Below are 19324 nucleotides of genomic sequence, written 5' to 3' on the forward strand. Positions count from 1 at the left end.
TAAATTAAATTTCACAAATAACAAAATAATTTCAAGTCACTCTCTCAATTGTTTGGTCATTATTGAAACTCTATTCTAAATAAAAATAAAAATAAAAAAAGGCCCAACTATCATTGTTGCCCAATTCTAATTTTTGGTTAAAAAAAAAAAAAAACCAACTTGAAACGGGTGGGTCAAGTGACCCGCTAGGACCTTGAGTAGGCCCCCCACTGTTTTCAACCAAAATTTACACAATACAATATTCTGCACATATATTCAAAGTCTTTTCTTACTTTTTAACTACATATTCTGATAAAAATACTATTCAAAACTCATTATTATTATTATTATTTTTTTTTTTTTTTTTTTTTTTTTTTTATAGGGGGAAAAAAAGGGCAAACTCATTATTATTATTATTATTTGGATAACGGGCAGCAAACAGGGCTAAGCCTTAAATGAAACGTCAGCGTTTTAAGGGTAAAGTAGTAATATCCTCTCTATTGTATTGTTCTACGCTCTAATTAGACACACCAATCTATACCGACGATCACGTGTGCACGTGGCTAACATTTCGACTTTTTTGAAACAAATAAGGGCAATTCCGTCACTTTAACGGTCACTTTCCGGTGGAACACATCAAGTAGAAGAAACTTCCCTCTCACGCGTCAAGGCGTTTTCGTGTGTGAATGAGCGAGTGAGAGAGAGCGAGAGAAAAGCAATTTCTCTTTCTATCTGTGAACTTCCATTGGCCTTTTTGTTGTTCTTCAGGTGATTTACTGAGATCGTCGAGGTAAGGTTTCGCCATTTGTACTGTTACATCTATCGCTGTTGATTCCTTTCTTGTTCGTTTTTTTCTTTTTAGGCTTTAATCACTTTATTCGACGCGTAAAGTATTGTTATATATTGAAGTGTTACAGTTCATAGTCATAATATGCCGATTCAATACCATTGATTTTTCCGTCGGGTTTTTTTACGGAATGGAAAAATCAGCTCAACTTTACCTCGACAACATTTGTGTAATTTATTAACCAACGTAAACTTCTTTTGGTGTTTTTGTCCGAATAAGGTGCTATTTTAGCGGAATTTATTGAGTTTTTTGGCGCATTCATTCAAATTTTTTACCGTTAAATCGGAGTTACCTGATCTGTTTCAACCTTATCATTGTTGTTTAGCAGTTCCGCAGAAGATTTTAAATTTAAAAATTTTTTTATTTTTTTTATTTTTTTTGCCGTTGTAGTAATTAAGGAATTTTAACGCTTAAATTTTGGGATTTTTATTTTTCAGTTCACCAGAAGAGAAGGTGATGTACCATTCAATTTTTAACAGTTCACTAAAGTTCCGCGAAAACGACACCGGTGGTTATTTTCTTTTGAAACTCTTTTAATTTAGCTGGTATATATGTGTGCATCTATTACACACGCACACCCACCCTATGCATACATATAAATGTAATGGTGGTCATGGGGGTCCACCGTTCATCTTTCACCGGCCTTGTGAAAAATTATTAAACGAGCATCGTTACTTGGACCTGAAGCATAGTTGGGGTCCCCATTAAGCAAAGTTATCGGATGCGAGTTTCTGACTGTTAAAAGTGGAATTTTAGGTTTCTGTTGGACGAAAAGGATTGAGACCAAAGATTAAGCAAAGTGCTTAATCACTACTAACAGTCTAACTCCCTGGATAATTGCCCTTTTAGCTTGATCAATATTTTATTTGTATTTCAGATCTTTCTATATTTATTAGTCTTTTCTCTTGTAGGTAAGCACTGCAGTTATTCACTAGTTGGACAGCAAGGTTAATCCCATTGCAACTGCAATAACTCTATTTTTATTCAGCAAAACTGGGTTGCCTCCATGGCTACTAACAAGATGGTCTGTTCAGAAGGTTTCTACTAATTCCAATATTATTTTGGTTTTGGGGGGACTTTGAAGGAGTGGAATAGGTGGGTGTTAGAAATGGGGGCTATTGGTGGGGAAGAAATGATGAATTGGGAAAAAGTGCAAGGAATGGGAAATGTGAAGGAAGAGAAGATTCTGGTGTTAGTGAGGTTAAGGCCTTTGAGTGAGAATGAAATCACTCGAAATGAAGTTGCTGACTGGGAATGCATCAATCCGACGACCATTTTGTACCGGAACAGCCTCCAGGAGCGGTCTGGATTGCCCACTGCCTACTCATTTGGTGAGTGCTTTTTTTCTTCTTTTACATCTAGATTTAATTATTTTGTCAGAGTTTCATCATGTATTAAGCTTAGGTCCTTCTAGAATGAAGTGAAGCAAACCCATCTTGTCTGTCCCAACTTTTCACAATTTTTTGGAGCACACATCGTTGATGGTTGGTCAAATTAAGATGCTTTTTGAGGACTTACATTTTTAATTTTAGGGTTTGTTCAGTAGTGATTTTGAGAATTGATTTTTCGACCGTTAGAGAGAAAAGTAGGTCCTATCTATGAGAGAAAAAGTAAAAAATGACGGCTAAAATAGTTAAATAACTGTCAAAAAATTGATTTTTCGACTGTTAGAGAGAAAAGTAAGTCCTACCTATAAGAGAAGAGTAAAAAATGACGGCTGAAATAGTTAAATAACAGTCAAAATTTTGATTTTTTGAGATGAAAAATCAATACCAAACATGCACTTAGTCTCCATGGAGGCTTTTGCTTCGATGATGACAATTTTAGGAAAGATGGTGTGGTTTTATATAATCAATGATGATCCGTAGGCCTCCTAATTATATATGTTGAATCTTGATTTCCGAGTAAATTCTAATAACCTCATTTTTGTTCCCATCTTTTTATCGGTATATGTGGTGTTTACGAGGATAGACAGAGTATTTAGGGGTGACTGCGCTACAAGGGAAGTCTATGAAGAAGGAACAAAGGACATTGCTCTTTCAGTTGTTGGTGGTATCAACTGTAAGTATGAAATTCATGCCTTTTCTCTGTGCTAACGATCACATTCCATGTTTTTTATTGGACTATTAAGTTGTTAACTTCGCTTGCCCCAGTAACAACTATTTCTCTTGTTTCCAAAACCTTTTCATTTCAGCTACTATTTTTGCATATGGTCAAACAAGTAGTGGAAAAACATACACCATGAACGGGATTACTGAGTATACAGTGGCTGACATTTACGATTACATACAAAAGGTTTGCAAATTCTTGATCTGGTGTTGATTTTTTGATGGATGGTGAAGTAATACATTTTCCCTCATAAGGGAAGAGTTTCACTTCTACTTGATGTAACCAAATGCCATTTGTTTGAATTTCTCAAGAATCATTTTTCTCTTTTGGACTATTCTAACCCCATTACAATTCAGTTATTTCAATAACACTTTATTATTCGGTTTTCAATAGGTAATAAATACTACAAAATACTTAGACATGTATGAATTTCGTGTTATTAATTCTCAATTAGTTAATATTCACATTAATATAGATTCAATGAATCTTGACTTGATGAATTTTGATCTATATGAATCTAGAGTTATTATGGATAAATTTATTTTTATTCATGTATTCAGGAATTTTAATAGGTGTTTAAATTCATGTTTTTGCAATTAATTTTTATATCAATAATTCTATTTCAACAAAGTCGGGTTACAAAAGTGGCTTTACAAAGTATGTTGGCGGAATCCAGGCCACTGATTTCAAATGATTTAAAAATATATTTTTGAAATAATTGGTGTAGATCCAACTTTGTCATCCAATTTTGTCAAACTCCTTTGTCATTGTAGCATAACTCTTTTTATATACCAAATGTACTATAAAAAGGTTGCTCATTTATAGTATTTCATCCTCACAAAAAATTTGAATCATAGAAGTTGAGTTCTGAGAGTACAACTTTCTTTTCCTTAAATTTCTATCCTAAATTTTATTTTCTTCCATATTTTGTCTATGCCGTAGCAGGTCAAAATCAAGGCCTATCATAACAAATATTACTTTTACAGCACTTATAAAATATTTCAAAATAATGTGCAATGCACGTTTAACTTTGACTAATGTAACCAAATGCCATTTGTTTGACTTCTCAAGTAACATTTCTCTTTTATCTCTTCCAGCATGAAGAAAGAGCATTCGTGCTTAAGTTTTCTGCAGTGGAAATTTATAATGAAGTTGTTAGAGATCTACTTAGCACAGACAATGCTCCACTAAGGCTTCTTGATGACCCAGAGGTGAGTTGTCACATCATTAATGTACTCTTATAATACATCTATGGCTCAAATTATTTTCTTCCATATGCAGAGAGGGACTATTATAGAGAAACTCACAGAAGAAACTTTGAGGGATTGGAACCATCTCAAGGAGTTGTTATCCATATGTGAAGGTTAGGGGAGTTTCATAGCGATTAATATTTTTATTAGCGCTGCTACACTTCAAAAATTTGAAAACAATATGGCATATGTTTTATACACTCTTCTTGTATTCTCACAGCACAAAGACAAATTGGGGAGACCTCTTTGAATGAAACTAGCTCTAGGTCCCATCAAATTCTTAGACTGGTTTGCCTCTCTTTCATCTTCGTTTTTGGTTAAGCTTTCTTTTCTAGTGTTTAAATTATGGAAAATTTTGGAAGTCTCACAGTTTATTCTTCCCTTGTTTGATTTCTTCAGACAATTGAAAGTTCTGCTCGTGAGTTTCTAGGAAAGGATAACTCAACTGCTCTTGCTGCTAGCGTGGTACTGTAAAATTGAATTTGTGGATTAAAATTGCTTGATGATATTCTTTTGATGGTTTGAGTAAATCTAGAAGCGTTGCATGATAAGATATTTGATTTTTGCCTGCAGAATTTTGTTGATCTGGCAGGAAGTGAGCGTGCATCTCAGGCATTATCGGTTGGGCAAAGACTGAAGGAAGGTTGCCATATAAATCGTAGTTTACTGACTCTAGGGACTGTCATTCGCAAGCTAAGGTTGATTAATTCTGCCTTTTTAATCTTTCTTTTGTTCTAGGTTGCTACTTGAATATTGCTGTATGTTTATAGCAGTCTGGTATCATCTGGAGAATGCAAAGTGGTTTTTGCCATCTTTTCCTTTGGGGCCTAACCAACAACAAATAATGTCTTTATGAGTTGATTCTTGACATAGAGCTTCTTTTTTCTTTCATTTAAAGTTGGTTCCTTCCTTTTTTTTTTTTTTTTTAGCTCATGAAGTATAATATTGAACATGTATGCATCTGTGTACCTTTTCTCTCTAAGATATCATTTATGAGGGATTTAGTCAATATAGAATTTAAAGGGCATAGAACTTTCTGTTTCATGTTCCTAATTTCATGATGATATAATAGTTGTACTGCTTTATACGACCTGTAATCTGTAATGTTTTCAGTATGACTTAATGCAGCAAAGGAAGACACGGACACGTCAATTATAGAGACTCTAAGCTAACACGCATATTGCAGCCTGCCTTGGGGGGGAATGCAAGAACTGCCATCATCTGTACCTTGAGCCCTGCTAGAAGCCATGTTGAGCAATCACGAAATACCCTTTTGTTTGCTAGCTGTGCAAAGGAAGTATCAACAAATGCTCAGGTCAATGTGGTGATGTCTGATAAGGCATTGGTGAAACATCTGCAGAAAGAGGTAGCCAGATTGGAGACTGAGTTAAGAGTTCCAGGACCAACTTGTGATCATGCAGTCTTGCTAAGAAAGAAAGACATGCAAATTCAAAAGGTTAAAATTCCTTTCTGAGGAAAATTCTTTAGTTTACTTGCCTTTTTAAACCGTTTTTAAAGGTTATGATTTCATCTTCAAATGGATTTTACATAACTTGATATTTACTAAGTATATAGATGAAGCTGAATATTTAATGAAAATGACAATCTAGATTACATAAGTTCCTTGCGCTTTCTGCATTTGCACGGTCAACTTTGATAGGTCAGTGAATAATAGTTAAGAACTGAAATGCCTAGTGTTACTTCCTAGATAGTGATTAAGTATTAAAGCTCTCTATATTTTTTATCAGTCGAGATTCGTTCAATTTATTCAGGACAGTTAAGTCTCCTCACATTTCTCATATAGAATTATTATGAATTGAACATAAGCATGCATTTCATCTATCTATGTCACCAAACTTTAAAATCTTGTCTATGCATATGATACATCTCCTTATTTTTCCTTTCTGGCAATTCATATGCTGAGCTATCATATTTCAGTTATGTTGTGGTGAATTGTAGTGGGACTAGTCATTATAATAATGTGCAGTATAATAATGCACTTGCCTGGCTTACTATTTGCAGTTGGAGAAAGAGGTTAGGGAGCTAACTAAGCAACGAGATATTGCTCATTCTCGGATTGAAGATTTATTACAAACAGTTGGAAATGATAAAACTTCAAAGGAACTTAAGGGAAATCGGTTTCATAATGGAGACATTAGGAGTGATGGGACGTTGAATCTACCGCTTTCAGAAAACAGTTTGGATCGTTCTTCATCTGATAGTATATCTGATACAAGTCAAGGAATAGAGGAAACTTCAGTAAGAATGGTTGAAGATGCTGAAGAAATGTGCAAGGAAGTCCAATGCATTGAGATGGATGAATCTGGCCAAGATGTAACATTTGAATCACCTGGCTGGTCAACAAATCAGAATGAAGAGAGAGTATCAACTTTGTCGGATACTTGTAATGGCCATGATGTGGATGAGGAGCTGCAGCAAACCTTACCTGGCCGATCTAGTGGCATTCTCAATGGTCACTCATATGGAACGTTGGAGCAGAAAATCCTTGATGGGCAAAAGACCATTGATTCACTAGTCATACCTTACCCAGATAAATTATCTCCAGGGGCATCCTCATCAATCAGTTTGACCGCTCCAGGGAGCCTGAAATTGACAAGAAGTTGGAGTTGCAGAGATAATCTAACGACTAACTCATCCGACTTCGACATAGCCGAACTAAGTGAAACCACCCCGACTACTGGGCTGGAGAGAAGCTTCCCAGGAAGACCAGAAGGCTTCCAAAGAAAGCACTGGAGACTTCCCCCATCGATATATGGTGCAAATGCTGCGAGACTTTCCAGAAACAATTCTCAATCCTCCGACTGTAGTAGTTTTATAGATGAACTCAAAACTCAGAATAGCATCCAAGGGGATGAAGATATTCCTACCCTTGGTTCTTTTGTTGCAGGACTCAAGGAGATGGCAAAGCTTCAGTATGAACAGCTTGGCAACCAGGTAAGAGATTCCTAATTTAATAACCAAGTCTATTTTTGAATAAATTTCCTGCTTCTCACTGTTCCCCCATTTTGAATGAGATAGATACATGTTAGCTGAATCCTAGTGCTGCGAAGGGATCATTTGATGCAATTACTAACTTTCTACCGAGTTCTTATATCCAGGTTCAAGAGACGGGACAGAGAGGTGAAAAAAATGCTCGTAACTTAGGGTTGGATACAATGCACGATTCTCTGGGTGCTTCTTCAGATTGGCCCCTGAAGTTTGAGAAGTTGCGGAGATCGATAATTGAATTGTGGCAAGCTTGCAATGTTCCATTGGTCCATAGGACATATTTCTTCCTCCTTTTGAAAGGCGACTTTACAGATTCCATTTACATTGAGGTAGAGCACAGGAGACTGTCCTTCCTGAAGGAGACATTTTCAAATGGAAATCCATCAGTCCAAAATGGTCGCACTCTTTCATTAGCATCAAGGTATCCAGGTCCTCTTCCATTCACACTGTTTTCGTGGTTGAAAATTGATGATAAGTGCATGGTAACATTTAGAGAAAATTGCACCATTGATCCTCCAGTCTCTCATTACTGTTGTACTATCAATCTCCCACGACAAAAACCTTTCAAGTTTGTTGTCATTTGGCCTCATGCCCAACTTTATCATTTAGGTTTTGTAGCTTCCCTATTAGCTATTGATTATGCAACTATAATGACAGTGGGAGACCAATTTGCTACTTTTTAAATGTTGAGAGACCATTTTGGGGTATTCTATGAGGAATTAACACTATTTGTGGAGTCATGGTTGGTGCCTCTTATTACTTCACAAAACATAAGATTATGTTTTGTCTTGGATTGACAGCTCAAAATTAGTTGACTAATACCCCTTTTCTTGGAGGTACAGCAAGAAAGCTCTTCGCCGGGAGAGGCAGATGCTGAGCAGGCTTGTATATAAAAGATACACAGATAATGAAAGAAACAGAATTTTCCAGGAATGGGGAATCAGTTTGAACTCAAAACGTAGGAGATTGCAGCTTGTCCAACAATTGTGGTGTAATGTTAAAGATATGGATCACAATACAAAGAGTGCTGCTATTGTGGCGAAGCTAATTGGGTTCTCGGAGCAAGGGCAAGCCCTCAAGGAGATGTTTGGTCTTAGCTTCACACCTACCCGCTCAAGTCGAAGATCTTTTAGCTGGAAGAATAGCATGGCATCCCTTATGTGAGCTTGTTTACCTAGTTGCATAGCATACTTTAACAATCCAGTGCTATTCAATCTTCTCTACTAGACTTGCACTATAGGTTGAAATAGGTATAGATCTTATTAACTACATTTTCGACGATTGATTTGACGATGTTCAAAATCTTGTATGAGTTTGTCAATGGTGAATTATTCATCCCTTTTGCTTTTGGGTGTATTTGGTAATGTGATAATTCGATTGTTATGCAATCACTGGATGCTGAAAAAGAATGCAGTTCGTTGCTTTTTTCTTTCTTTTCTCTGTGACTTTTATTGTTGCAGGTGCTGTTATATAATGTTTAAATACATGACCATCATAATGAGTTTTTCTACCCACTTGACATTGATGAAATAAATTTTATCAAATGATAAGCTTTGCTTAATCAATTCTTTAGGAAACTAAGCGAGGGCATTACTCGGCCAACTGTGGCCAAAGTCTCGTTGATGCCTACTAGCGTGAATAAGCAAGATGCATTCATGCATGACAATGAGCAGAAGAGACTGGTAAATAAAGTTGGGCAGAGAATATAATTTCTTCATATTTGAAACAAGAAATAACCGTCGGACACCTTTTAACCACACTATGTTCCACTCTAATATAATTACTGTAGTTTTGACCATAGATTAACATGCGAATGATTTCAAGGCTTCGATTAATACACAATCAACCCTTCAAGGAGTACTTCTTTCCGGAGAATGGCTGAAACTTCGGCTCTTCTTTCTTTGGTGGCTCCTGCTTTGTCTCTTTTGGAGTGTCCTACAGTATAAAAACAATAGGTTGAGATGAAGATGAAGATGAAGATGAAGATGTAATTCTTGCCTTCTTGGGCATTGCCTGGCCAAAGAGACGGAGAGCTGGCCGGTTGATTTTTACACCAATGAATGGAGTTAAGACAATAGAGCGCGAGCACGTGGGGGTGTGTGTGTGTGTGTGTGTGTGTGAGAGAGAGAGAGAGAGAGAGACCTTCTGAGCTTCTTGATTCCGATTTGCATTTGAGCCAAATACAAGCTTTCCCTGAGACTGACGGTTAGTGCTTTGTGAACTGGAACTGGATGCGGAAGATTGCCCGGCTCCATTGGAAGTACCAGATGTCCTGTCTTTCAATCCTGATGATGAAACCGGAGGTGCTGGGTTCTTCAGAGGTCTTCCATCCAAGCGTCTGGCAACACCAGTAAAAGCATTGAATTTTGGTTCTTCAGCTGGAAGCTCCTCACCTGCACAAACCACTCAAAAGAGGGAAATAAAGGTGAGTTTGATAGTCAGAAGGTGGCCTTTACATGCCAACTGTCCAAATTTTAAATTGCACCCAACAACGAGCTTAAAATGACCCTAAGCATTCAGATAAGAATGAATTGCAGGATAAGAAAATCTACGGTGCATAGAAAACTCTATTGTAACATTGAAAATGACAACGCGTGGATAAAGAAAAATATAACAGAAATAAAATACAAAGTAATAATTAAGAAATGTAGCACCTTCAGCCTGTGCTTTGCCCTTTGGAACAGAAGCGACAGGTTTTTCAGGCTCCTTGTAATCAAGAGGAGGAGCAAAGTCCACTTCACAATCAGTTTCTATAATACTTATTGCATTTGAAGGCTTCGTCTCTATGATGTCTATGTAGTACTTTTTATTATTGTAAGCCACCATAATACTATCCCCCGTGGTTAAGCAAGAAAAGTTCCTCAATGTAGTCTCCAAGCTGTACAATAGGAATTCAAAAGATTAAAAAACGGAGCTTGGATATGCATTTAGTCAGAATGATAAGAAAAAATACTTATTCAATTCTTAATTCATTTGCAACTATTAAATTTTGCATGTCTGTTTAAGATTGGAAATATAACGACACAGAAAATGTCAGGCTCCATAGGGAGTTAAACCAACAAGATCCGCTTCTTTCTACAAACAAGAACATGGTACATCTGCACCCACTGTCCTAACTAGATTCTGTAGGAGCTGCCATCCATCAAAAGCAGAAACCTATACCTCGTGCATGTTTGGCAAAGCTTAAATTATTGTCAAACACAATTTTTATCCACACATTCTATTGACCCACAAACTTAACCCATTTTCAGAATAAAGCTACTCAAACAAGGGAAATTGACAGAGGTTTGGTGACAGGTGCTTGTTTTCCTAACTGTCAAATGAAAAAATGACAAGCGTCCCCCTATTTTAAATTCTTTCATTGAACCTGTTGATATAGCAGGGTTGCATTTTTTATCCATACATTTTGTAGAATCCGTTGTTTAAGTTTTAATTCAAGCACTCCCAAACAAGCTTTTTAAATTGAACAAAAAATGAATAATCGTCATTTTGTTCCCTTACTTGGCATTATAATTTTTGGAATGGTATTTTTTTGAAAAATGTGTGATTGAAAAAGAAAAAAAAGTTTCAATTTATGTGTAATATTATTTTACGTAAGATCGAACATAATACAGCCTACGACGTATCCCCCACTTTTAATCACACATTTTGTGGGACCCACTGCTTAAATTTTAATTTAAGCACTAACAAACAAGCTTTTTAAATTGAACAACATAAGAGTAAATATTCATTCATCATAGGGCATGGTAACTCCTGAGTAATTAACTCCAGGTTTAGGGTGAAATGCAAGTTGATGGGAAAAAATTATATTTCAGATTTGCAAAAACTACACAATTGCCACATTTTAGTATGTTGTAACTGAATGTGCTGAAATATAATAGAAAACGACCAAAGCAATTGTAATAGCAGAGTTAAATTGAGGAAATTTATCCCAGTATCATTCAAAACACTCACATAGCTTTTGGATTTGAAATATCCAAGAAGTCCTTAGTGTGTGGTTGCAATTTAACATATGTACCCTTAGGAAGTGTCACATTTTTCACCCGTACAAAATCTCCTTCTTGTAACAACAAATTCTCCATCATCTACAGGAATATGTAAAAAGTAATGTGTTCATATTAGCTGAATTGACCAAAACCATAAAATAATACAATCACTTACCCAGTAAGGCATATATATCATGCCTTCTTCTGCAATGAACTCCAGAACCCCACAGTGGGAAACCCGCTCCGCAGCAGCATTTTGAAGCTCAAACAACATTGGGTAATCAATATGAAGAGATGCTGAATAATTGAGGTTAATTAAGATCAAAGATACAAAAAATAATCAGCTAAGCACAAGGAATGGTGATGGAGTGGACAATAATTACATCCAAACCAAATAGTATAAAGCCAGAGTAACTAACCAAGGCGGTCAAGAGCAGATGGTGGCATTATAACTGAAGAGCATAAAGCAAGTAAAGAATAAGATTATATATAGTCAACTAAATATATAAATAGACTGCCTACATTTGAAGAATATAGATTTCTTACCTTTGTCACCATTTTCTATCTGTGCCTGCAGAAGCCAGAGATGGAAGAAATCAGAATTACCTCAAAATTCATAAAATTGAATATCTCAAGCTGTCTATTACAAAATACGTGGTCATATGCCATCTTGTGTGGTGAAATTGATCCAAAAAATAAAAAACAAAATTCAACCCTGGCAACCAATAAAAAGTGAAGGAAAATTCAAAAATCATTTAAGTTTGACTACAAAATTAAATTGATATGTTTTGAAAGTAAGTAATTGAACGATGTACAATATTCAATAAAACATAATACCAAAATACAGGAGATTATTACTGAAAATTATTAGTACTTAAAACAAATTAAAAGTTGCTGAAGGAAGCATTCCAACCTTGTCAATAAAAGATGCAGGGTAACATCTATATGTTTGCTCAAATGATGTTCCATGATATCCATATCCATCAAAAAACTACAACGCAAAAATTTGACATCATTAGCAGGAAGATCAATATCGATAATCTGTGAAAAAACAACATATCAACAAAAGCTTTCTTGAAAGCCACAGCTTGTTTAGAATTCCAGTTGTCCTCCTTGTAATCAATAGGTTTGGGACATGATAATCTTATTAATTATATGATCTACCAACTATAAAACTGTGTAATACTAAATAGTTCAAATACTCCAGTGACCAAGAAATTAATTTTCCAGGTATCTTCCTCTACCACAGTATTACAGTGATGCTACCAATAATTCTTTGGTTGTAACCTTAGTAGATAGGTAATCATCATCAGCATCTCCTAATTTACCATTATTTCAAAGGTTAAGCAACTCTTCAACGAACAGCATTTTATAAACAATGTCCTCATTACCCCAGATATATTAAGCCTTGAATAGACGAGTCAGATTGTCTTAATTTCAGATTTTTTTATTCGGGGTTATTATGGAGAAGGACTTTTGCATCTACTTGCTATTGTTGGAGGCACGGTCTATAGCTTCTGCTTTATTGTTAATATTTACGAAATTTGCTAACGCCAGACTATTCGTTTCCAAAGTTACAAGGTTCCAAACTGCCAACATTTACTACAATTATACCTTGCACTTGCCAACAGCTTCAGAACTTGTTGAATATAATAAGCATTTTAACTTTGGCTCAGTATGGAAACTAGAATGTCCAAAAAAGACAATAGACACAAGAATAATGTAAAGAAGGAAATATAACACTGATTAGCATTATGATAGACTTCTTATGAATAAGTAAAATGGTAACAGAGTATTTTAAGAGTCCAAGAGAAACTGCCTTAAATTTATTATTTTTAATCCCCTCTTCATAATCATATTCGAGAACGAAGAGAACTGTTCATAATCAAAACAGCAGCATATAAGAAATTCAGAAATATACCCATAAAATACCACTTGGAAACCACAACAACAAAAAAAAAGAAAAGAAAAAAAATCAAACTTTTCACAAAAAATAAATAAGCAATTAAACACCTGATCATAAACAAAACAAAACAAAAAAAAAAAAAATACTCGAGAAATTAGAAATTGTCACAAAGCATACCATGTTTAATTCCGAGATTATCGCAACACGAACTCAGTTCGTATTATTTCACCTATAAACATAAGGAAAAAAAACTCATTATGAAAAATAAAAAAGGTTAATCCAAAAGCGTAATGTTCGGGAGCGACGGAGCTTAGATCTATGACCACACAAAAATAAAGAATTTGAAGCCTAAATAAAGTACTTAAAAATGTAGAGCCAAAATCATCGATCTGTATGGAGATAATAACGTATTGGAGAAATACCTCGAGAATCGAATTGCAGTGGATAAGTTTTTGATGATGAAATAGAACTTGAACAGAACTCTTTATGCGAAGAAGGTTGAAGAAGAAAGGCTAAGATGCGCTTGTGTGCTTGGTGCGCACGCCATCTTGTTTGTTGGCACGTGTGACTTGAACCGAATTGGGCTTCCGGTCCATATAGATTTTTTGAGTTCATCCCATATATTGGTCCATAAGAGGCCCAAAAAATTATCCTGTGGCTTAAAATCTACAAAGCCCAGCAAAAGTATATTTCTTCAAACAATCTAATAAAGCTTCGGGTTAGCTGTTGATTGGAGATACACACATATATTCTATGTTTTTTTATTTTTTTAATCAATGGTTTTACAACCCTCGAGGGGTAGATCTCGTCAAAAGAGAGCTTTTGTTTTTGCTTATCTAACTTAATCACTAATCACACAACCGTCCCTTGAAGGTTTCATATATCTCAGCCCTTGATTCTTGAATCCAATGAAGGAATATAGGAGTGGCCGAGTCGAAGCTCGAAAAGGGTTCTCATTTGTCTACAAACATTAATATACTTTGCTAGATAGTACAATAGATAGGATTTTTTTTTAATATATGCCCCGTAAAGTTTGGTTTATTGCTTTATTGGTTGACAGAACTAATTAATTGATACAAATATTATTTAACAATGGCACACCTGCCAGTAATTCTAAGCAATATAAGGGTCATCTAGTTACCGTTTGTTACTCCAAATTCCCAAATCACACAAATCATATACATTCTCATCCAGTTACTTGAGTTATTGGCCACTGGCATTTCGGCTTCAATAGGATAAGCCCACAAATCCAGCTCGAAGCCTGTACGAGTCTAGCTTGGAGTAAAAACATAGAGACGAATCAGTCTACTTCCCAAAATACGCGATGAAATCACCAGTAGTCTTCCTAAGGTCTCACGATTGTTACGAGCAACACTCAATAAGAGTAACCAGTGCAGAAAAAAAAATAAATAGAAAAATTCATAAAGGGCATGCTCAACCGGATAAACATGGGATTTGCAACCTGTCCGCGTCACAATCATGCAATAAATTAATTTGTTTCATCAATCTTGTGAAAAAAAAAAAAATTGCACATTACTATGTCCAATGTCTGTCTGATCGCAGTTTTACTTCAAAACCCTTGCTAATTATGCTTTACGCTGGGCAATTTGACAACATTCCCCTCCCTCACGGTTATCTTTTCAAGAACTATACATAAGATGAAATCAATAGACAAGAAAACTAACAGATGGTCCACTAGACAGCTGGAAGATATAAAAGTACCAAAAATGAGCAAAAAGCAAATCAAAATTAACACAATGGTCTCCCTCATCAATTACTACAAGTTAAAAGTAATAAAAAGTTCCACGTCTCTTTGATGAAAATCATGAAACACGTCACAAAATCGAGAAAAGAGAAGTGTTAACATAGTCCATGGTTGATATCCAAGTACGAAATTGTTTTTTCATTTGGATCGTAGTTCGAGCTGTAGACAGTGTTTCATATGCTCTCTAGCTCCGGTCCTTTTACGAGTTTAACCAAGCTAACATGCATCACGTGCTCGAATATAATGACAAAAATGAATTTACAAGACAAGCTCAAATGGTTCTCCTCATTATAGCATTGATAAAAAGATTGCAGCAAATGTTCTAAAAGTAAAACTTGTATTTCAAAACTTTTACACACAAGTTAAACAAGATAGTTACGTACAGGTGAATTTGCAACAGATTACATGTTGGCATTGCAGAGATATCTCTCAAGAAATTGGCCCCTACACAATCAATTTAAAGGTCGTGTCTTCTTGTTACTACCAAAAGCAAGGATGCTGTTCCATAAATGACAGGACAGAAAAACCACCAAAAACTGCTGACAATGATAATATGGAATCTCACAATATGATATATGCAGCAGATCTGACCTTTATTTTCATTGGTTTCTTGCACAAAAGAACATAATCAGAATCAAAACTAATTTTAGAAGGCCCTACTTAGGTCTCAACTGTATCAAGGCTAAATAGAGAGCAGTCAATTTGTAAGGGCCACCAATCAGTCATCACTGCCAATTCAACTGGCCGCCCAAGTTGATGCCTTCAAACATTCATTCAAACAAGCTACCTCACAAAATTGAATAAAGAGGACAAAGAAATAAAGAACAAATCAAAAAAGATTAAATAGCAATCAAGACTTCATAAGAAATTTCTAACAACAGGTTTAACATTGCGCAAAAGCAGGGGGAAGTTTGTACTGCAAAGGATCAGACAGATTCGGTAACGTTCCCACTCCTCTACATATTGCAACTCTCGGCCTTTCTTCTTACATCATGTTCATAGCAAACTAAAATGGATAATCAACAATATAATGGAAAAGGCTACTAAACAGTTCAAATCAAAGACTTAAAACAGACGACCTCAAACGACAAACTAGAAACCACTGGAGATGCTACATAACCTCCATTAAAACTCAAGCACCGCTGTAAGACCACCGCTCATCGTCAGCAGCCACAGTATCAGCAGCCGAAGAGAAACTATCCTCATTGCAATAGAAGGAACCATTATTACCATTGGCAGCAGTCAAGCTGCAAGAGGCAGAGCCAACTAGATAAGGCATATTATTGAAGGACCGGGCCAAGCCACTGGCAATTGACATGCTGCCATTAGCTTCACCATTGTCTGCAAATTCCTCTGCACGGTGTTTGAGGATTTCGAACATGACCTCGGGCTCATGCTGCATCATGCGGAGCACATCCCCACAGGATGGGCCAGGGATGGCACTCGTCACGGCAAAGCTGTGAGGGCCATCCCTCTGCATCACCTGCATGACGCTTGGGCCACCAAACAGGTTGTGAACTCCCCCGAGTGCCTCCTCATAAGCCCCACCTAAAAACATCCCCAAATAGTACTTCCCACCATTACCATTAACACTTCCACTGCCTTCAAATTCATGTAAAGGCAAGCTAGATTCACCTCCAATGAACTTATCTATCTTTCCATCACTGTCGCAAGTTAAGTCAGACAAAATCCCCCTCGATGCTGGCCTCTCGTCAAGCCTGTGGATTGGAATAATGGGAAACAACTGACCAATTCCCCAAAAGTCAGGAATTGAGGTAAAAACTGATAGATTGACATGGTAAGAACGGACATTATCGGAAACCCCAATTGCCTTTGACATCATTTCGCAAAGTCCATCAACTGCAGCAAGATGTTCCATCCCCAAAGACCCTTCCTTGAATTGTTGAACACACCTCTGCTTCAGCTGCTCAGCATAGACCAGACAGGTATCATACTCATGGCGAATTGCAGCAGCAGATAAATTTCGGTAATCAGCAAGGGCATCCTCAGTGAGTTGCTCCAACAAGTACTGAAGTCCAAAAGAAGGCATCTCAGAAGATGCATAGGAACTCGCAGAAACAGCTTGGAACACCAAAACTGAGTGGTGAGACACAATGGCACGGCCGCTCTCACTGCAAATCACAGGATGCTTCACGCCATTACGGTCACACACGGATTTTATAGCCCGAACAACAGCATAAGCATAATCTTCAATACTGTAACCAACAGAAATTTCAGAGTCCTGAGATTTTGAGCCATCATAATCAATTCCAAGACCACCACCAATGTCAATGACTTTCATACAAGCACCGAGGCGGATTAATTCACAGTAGATTTGGGAAGCTTCACGTACTCCATCAGCCAGCAAAGCTGTGGAAGGAATCTGGGATCCAATATGGAAATGCAGCAACTGCAGGCAATCCAACATACCATGATGTTCAAGTTTCTTCACAACACGGAGAATCTGTGTGGTTGTTAAACCAAACTTTCCTTTCTCGCCTGAAGTGGATCCAAAATGGCCAGAATGCTTGATCCTCAGCTTGGAACGGAGCCCAATCACAGGACGGACACAGAGTTGCCGGCTGACATTAATCACAATGTCCAGCTCTTCTTCTTGTTCAAGAACAATCACAGTGTTTAAATGCAGCTTTCTTGCAACCAGAGCAAGAGAAATGTATTCTGTATCTTTAAATCCATTGCATACCAGAAGAGCCTCGGGGCTTCCTTTACAGAGACAGCTCATGGCCATGAGGAGCTCCGGTTTTGATCCGGCTTCCAGACCAAAGCGGAAGAGCGACCCGAATTTCACAATATCCTCAACCACGAACCTATCTTGATTGCATTTCACAGGATAAACGCCCTGGTAATGAGCCTCATAGGCTTGGGATTGAACAGCGAAACTAAAAGCAGACTGCAGAGATTCGAGCCGGTTTTTGAGAACATCAGAGAAGCGAACGATAAGAGGCAACTGAAGCCCGAGCCCACCAGAAGCTTTCGGGTCAGAGGCCTTCTTCACGACCTTGAGGAGATCAATCTCCTGGTGGGGAAGAGTGTCCGCGCCGTAGGGGAGGACGGAGATATTTCCGGAGGAATTGACAGTAAAATAAGGGGCACCCCACCCGTCGACGCGGTAGAGAATGGACGAATGTGCGGGTGACCAGGCGTTGGTGATTGTGGAGTTTGTCGACAGAGAGACGCCGGAGGCAGCGGATGACTCCGGCGTGGGAACAATGCCATCCCAGGCGACGGTGTAGCCTGGAGGCGAAGGTACAGCGGCTTCTATGCAGCAAGCCAAGGCCGGCATCTTTCCCCCGATCTGTTTTACGGCTCCGGAAGAATCAAAGAATGATAACCAAAAAACAACAAATTCAAATTCTACGTTTATAGATGGATTTCGTATAGGTGGGGGCTTTGAAACCTGCCGAGGCCGGAGCCCCGGCTACCCCCTCAAAAGAAGCAAAAAGAGATCTGGGTCACAACAAACCAATAACCAAACACACCCTTACACAACCCTGAAATCCCCACACCTACCCCTCAGAAGAAGATAATTCTACGAGCACAAAATTGAAACTACTACTTCACAGAATCAGACACAAATCTAAATCTCGAACACGAATCCCACCATGCAGAATCAAAATATACTAATCGAAAAAGAAATTGGAAATCGAAATCCAAAAGAGGATGAAGATTTGAGAATAGACGGAACCTACGGTATGCAAAGAGACTTGCTAAACGGATTGAAATGTGCGAGAATTGCATGGAGGGGGGAACTGCGTTAATAAAGGGCAGAGTAAAATGGGACGTGGGCCCAGCGGCAGCGAATTTATAACGGTGTCCTCTTTCGATGAATTTTAAAAGATTATAGATCTTAATAAATTTAATAAATTTGAATAGATTTTCACAAATTTAATAAGAATCTAGTTAAATATAATGCAATTTCAAAGATTTGGTTACATATATTTTTTAAACTTGAAATTCATTCAAATATTTTTAAATCCTTTTATTAATGAAATCTTTATAAATTCACTGATTATTGAAGATACTTAAAAATTTTAAGGATTTTATTATATTTCACTATATCTCAATTAATGATATTAAATTTTAATAGATTTTATTAAAATCCATTAGAATATCAATTGAATATACCTAAATTTAAAATAACTTTTAAAATTCATCACAATCTCCATCGAGATACCCCTCTTATTTTCTGGAACTGTATTTTTAACAAAGTTTTTTTTTTTTTAAACCCTTTTATTATTATTATTATTATTTTCGGTTTTAGTTTATAGTAGAAAAAATGTTTTTTGCTTCTATATTCAATTTTATTTTTCTTTATTCGTGGCTTTGAGAATATTTGGCAGAGGTTAACAACATCGAGTTGCCGCGTGTCACTTTTACGGGACCCGCACTCTTTGTATTGCACTGTATGGCACGAAAAGTTTGACGGTCATTAAAAAGAGATTTTCCCAAAAA

General features: G+C 36.9%; 3 protein-coding genes across 5 annotated transcripts; 1 reads left to right on the top strand and 2 right to left on the bottom strand.

Moving 5' to 3' along the window:
• The first annotated feature begins 630 nt into the window (after positions 1-630).
• On the top strand, positions 631-8622 carry LOC111380555 (kinesin-like protein KIN-7E). Its single transcript, XM_023004160.1, has 14 exons — positions 631-769; positions 1264-1334; positions 1738-2157; positions 2798-2887; positions 3021-3121; positions 4033-4146; positions 4217-4298; positions 4406-4473; positions 4585-4650; positions 4759-4883; positions 5314-5641; positions 6208-7140; positions 7305-7615; positions 8037-8622. The coding sequence occupies exons 3-14, from the start codon at positions 1935-1937 to the stop codon at positions 8356-8358; spliced, it is 2763 nt and encodes a 920-aa protein (XP_022859928.1). The 5' UTR covers positions 631-769; positions 1264-1334; positions 1738-1934; the 3' UTR covers positions 8359-8622.
• Positions 8623-8877: 255 nt separating this feature from the next.
• Positions 8878-13652, bottom strand: LOC111380565 (ubiquitin fusion degradation protein 1 homolog). Of its 3 annotated transcripts, none has more exons than XM_023004181.1 (10): positions 13509-13652; positions 13264-13315; positions 12094-12171; positions 11727-11751; positions 11600-11632; positions 11356-11423; positions 11149-11279; positions 9849-10072; positions 9337-9587; positions 8878-9129 (listed from the first exon to the last, which is right to left on the bottom strand). In XM_023004181.1, the coding sequence occupies exons 2-10, from the start codon at positions 13264-13266 to the stop codon at positions 9037-9039; spliced, it is 906 nt and encodes a 301-aa protein (XP_022859949.1). In that variant the 5' UTR covers positions 13267-13315; positions 13509-13652; the 3' UTR covers positions 8878-9036. The 3 variants fall into 3 exon arrangements, with proteins under 3 accessions (XP_022859949.1, XP_022859939.1, XP_022859942.1); XM_023004171.1 differs by having other exon boundaries at positions 11356-11477; XM_023004174.1 differs by lacking the exon at positions 13509-13652 and adding an exon at positions 13448-13466 and having other exon boundaries at positions 11356-11477.
• Positions 13653-15686: 2034 nt separating this feature from the next.
• On the bottom strand, positions 15687-18615 carry LOC111380585 (arginine decarboxylase-like). The gene has a single exon (XM_023004191.1). It carries the CDS (start codon positions 18153-18155, stop codon positions 15984-15986), a length of 2172 nt encoding a protein of 723 aa, XP_022859959.1. The 5' UTR covers positions 18156-18615; the 3' UTR covers positions 15687-15983.
• Positions 18616-19324: the final 709 nt, after the last annotated feature.

This window comes from Olea europaea, chromosome 3 (assembly GCF_002742605.1).
Source record: "Olea europaea var. sylvestris chromosome 3, O_europaea_v1, whole genome shotgun sequence".
In the NCBI taxonomy this organism is placed as follows: domain Eukaryota; kingdom Viridiplantae; phylum Streptophyta; class Magnoliopsida; order Lamiales; family Oleaceae; genus Olea; species Olea europaea.

What these genes read in the sequence shown, in the direction of transcription:
- LOC111380555 (XM_023004160.1), top strand. Translation starts at nt 1,935, where the DNA reads ATGGGGGCTATTGGTGGGGAAGAAATGATGAATTGGGAAAAAGTGCAA. An exon ending in AGTTGTTGGTGGTATCAACT is followed by an intron (nt 2,888 to 3,020) that starts GTAAGTATGAAA and finishes TTTTCATTTCAG; the next exon opens with CTACTATTTTTGCATATGGT. An exon ending in CTGCTCTTGCTGCTAGCGTG is followed by an intron (nt 4,651 to 4,758) that starts GTACTGTAAAAT and finishes TTTTGCCTGCAG; the next exon opens with AATTTTGTTGATCTGGCAGG.
- LOC111380565 (XM_023004171.1), bottom strand. An exon ending in GATAGAAAATGGTGACAAAG is followed by an intron (nt 11,633 to 11,726) that starts GTAAGAAATCTA and finishes TATGCTCTTCAG; the next exon opens with TTATAATGCCACCATCTGCT. An exon ending in GGGCAAAGCACAGGCTGAAG is followed by an intron (nt 9,588 to 9,848) that starts GTGCTACATTTC and finishes TGGTTTGTGCAG; the next exon opens with GTGAGGAGCTTCCAGCTGAA.
- LOC111380585 (XM_023004191.1), bottom strand. Translation starts at nt 18,155, where the DNA reads ATGCCGGCCTTGGCTTGCTGCATAGAAGCCGCTGTACCTTCGCCTCCA.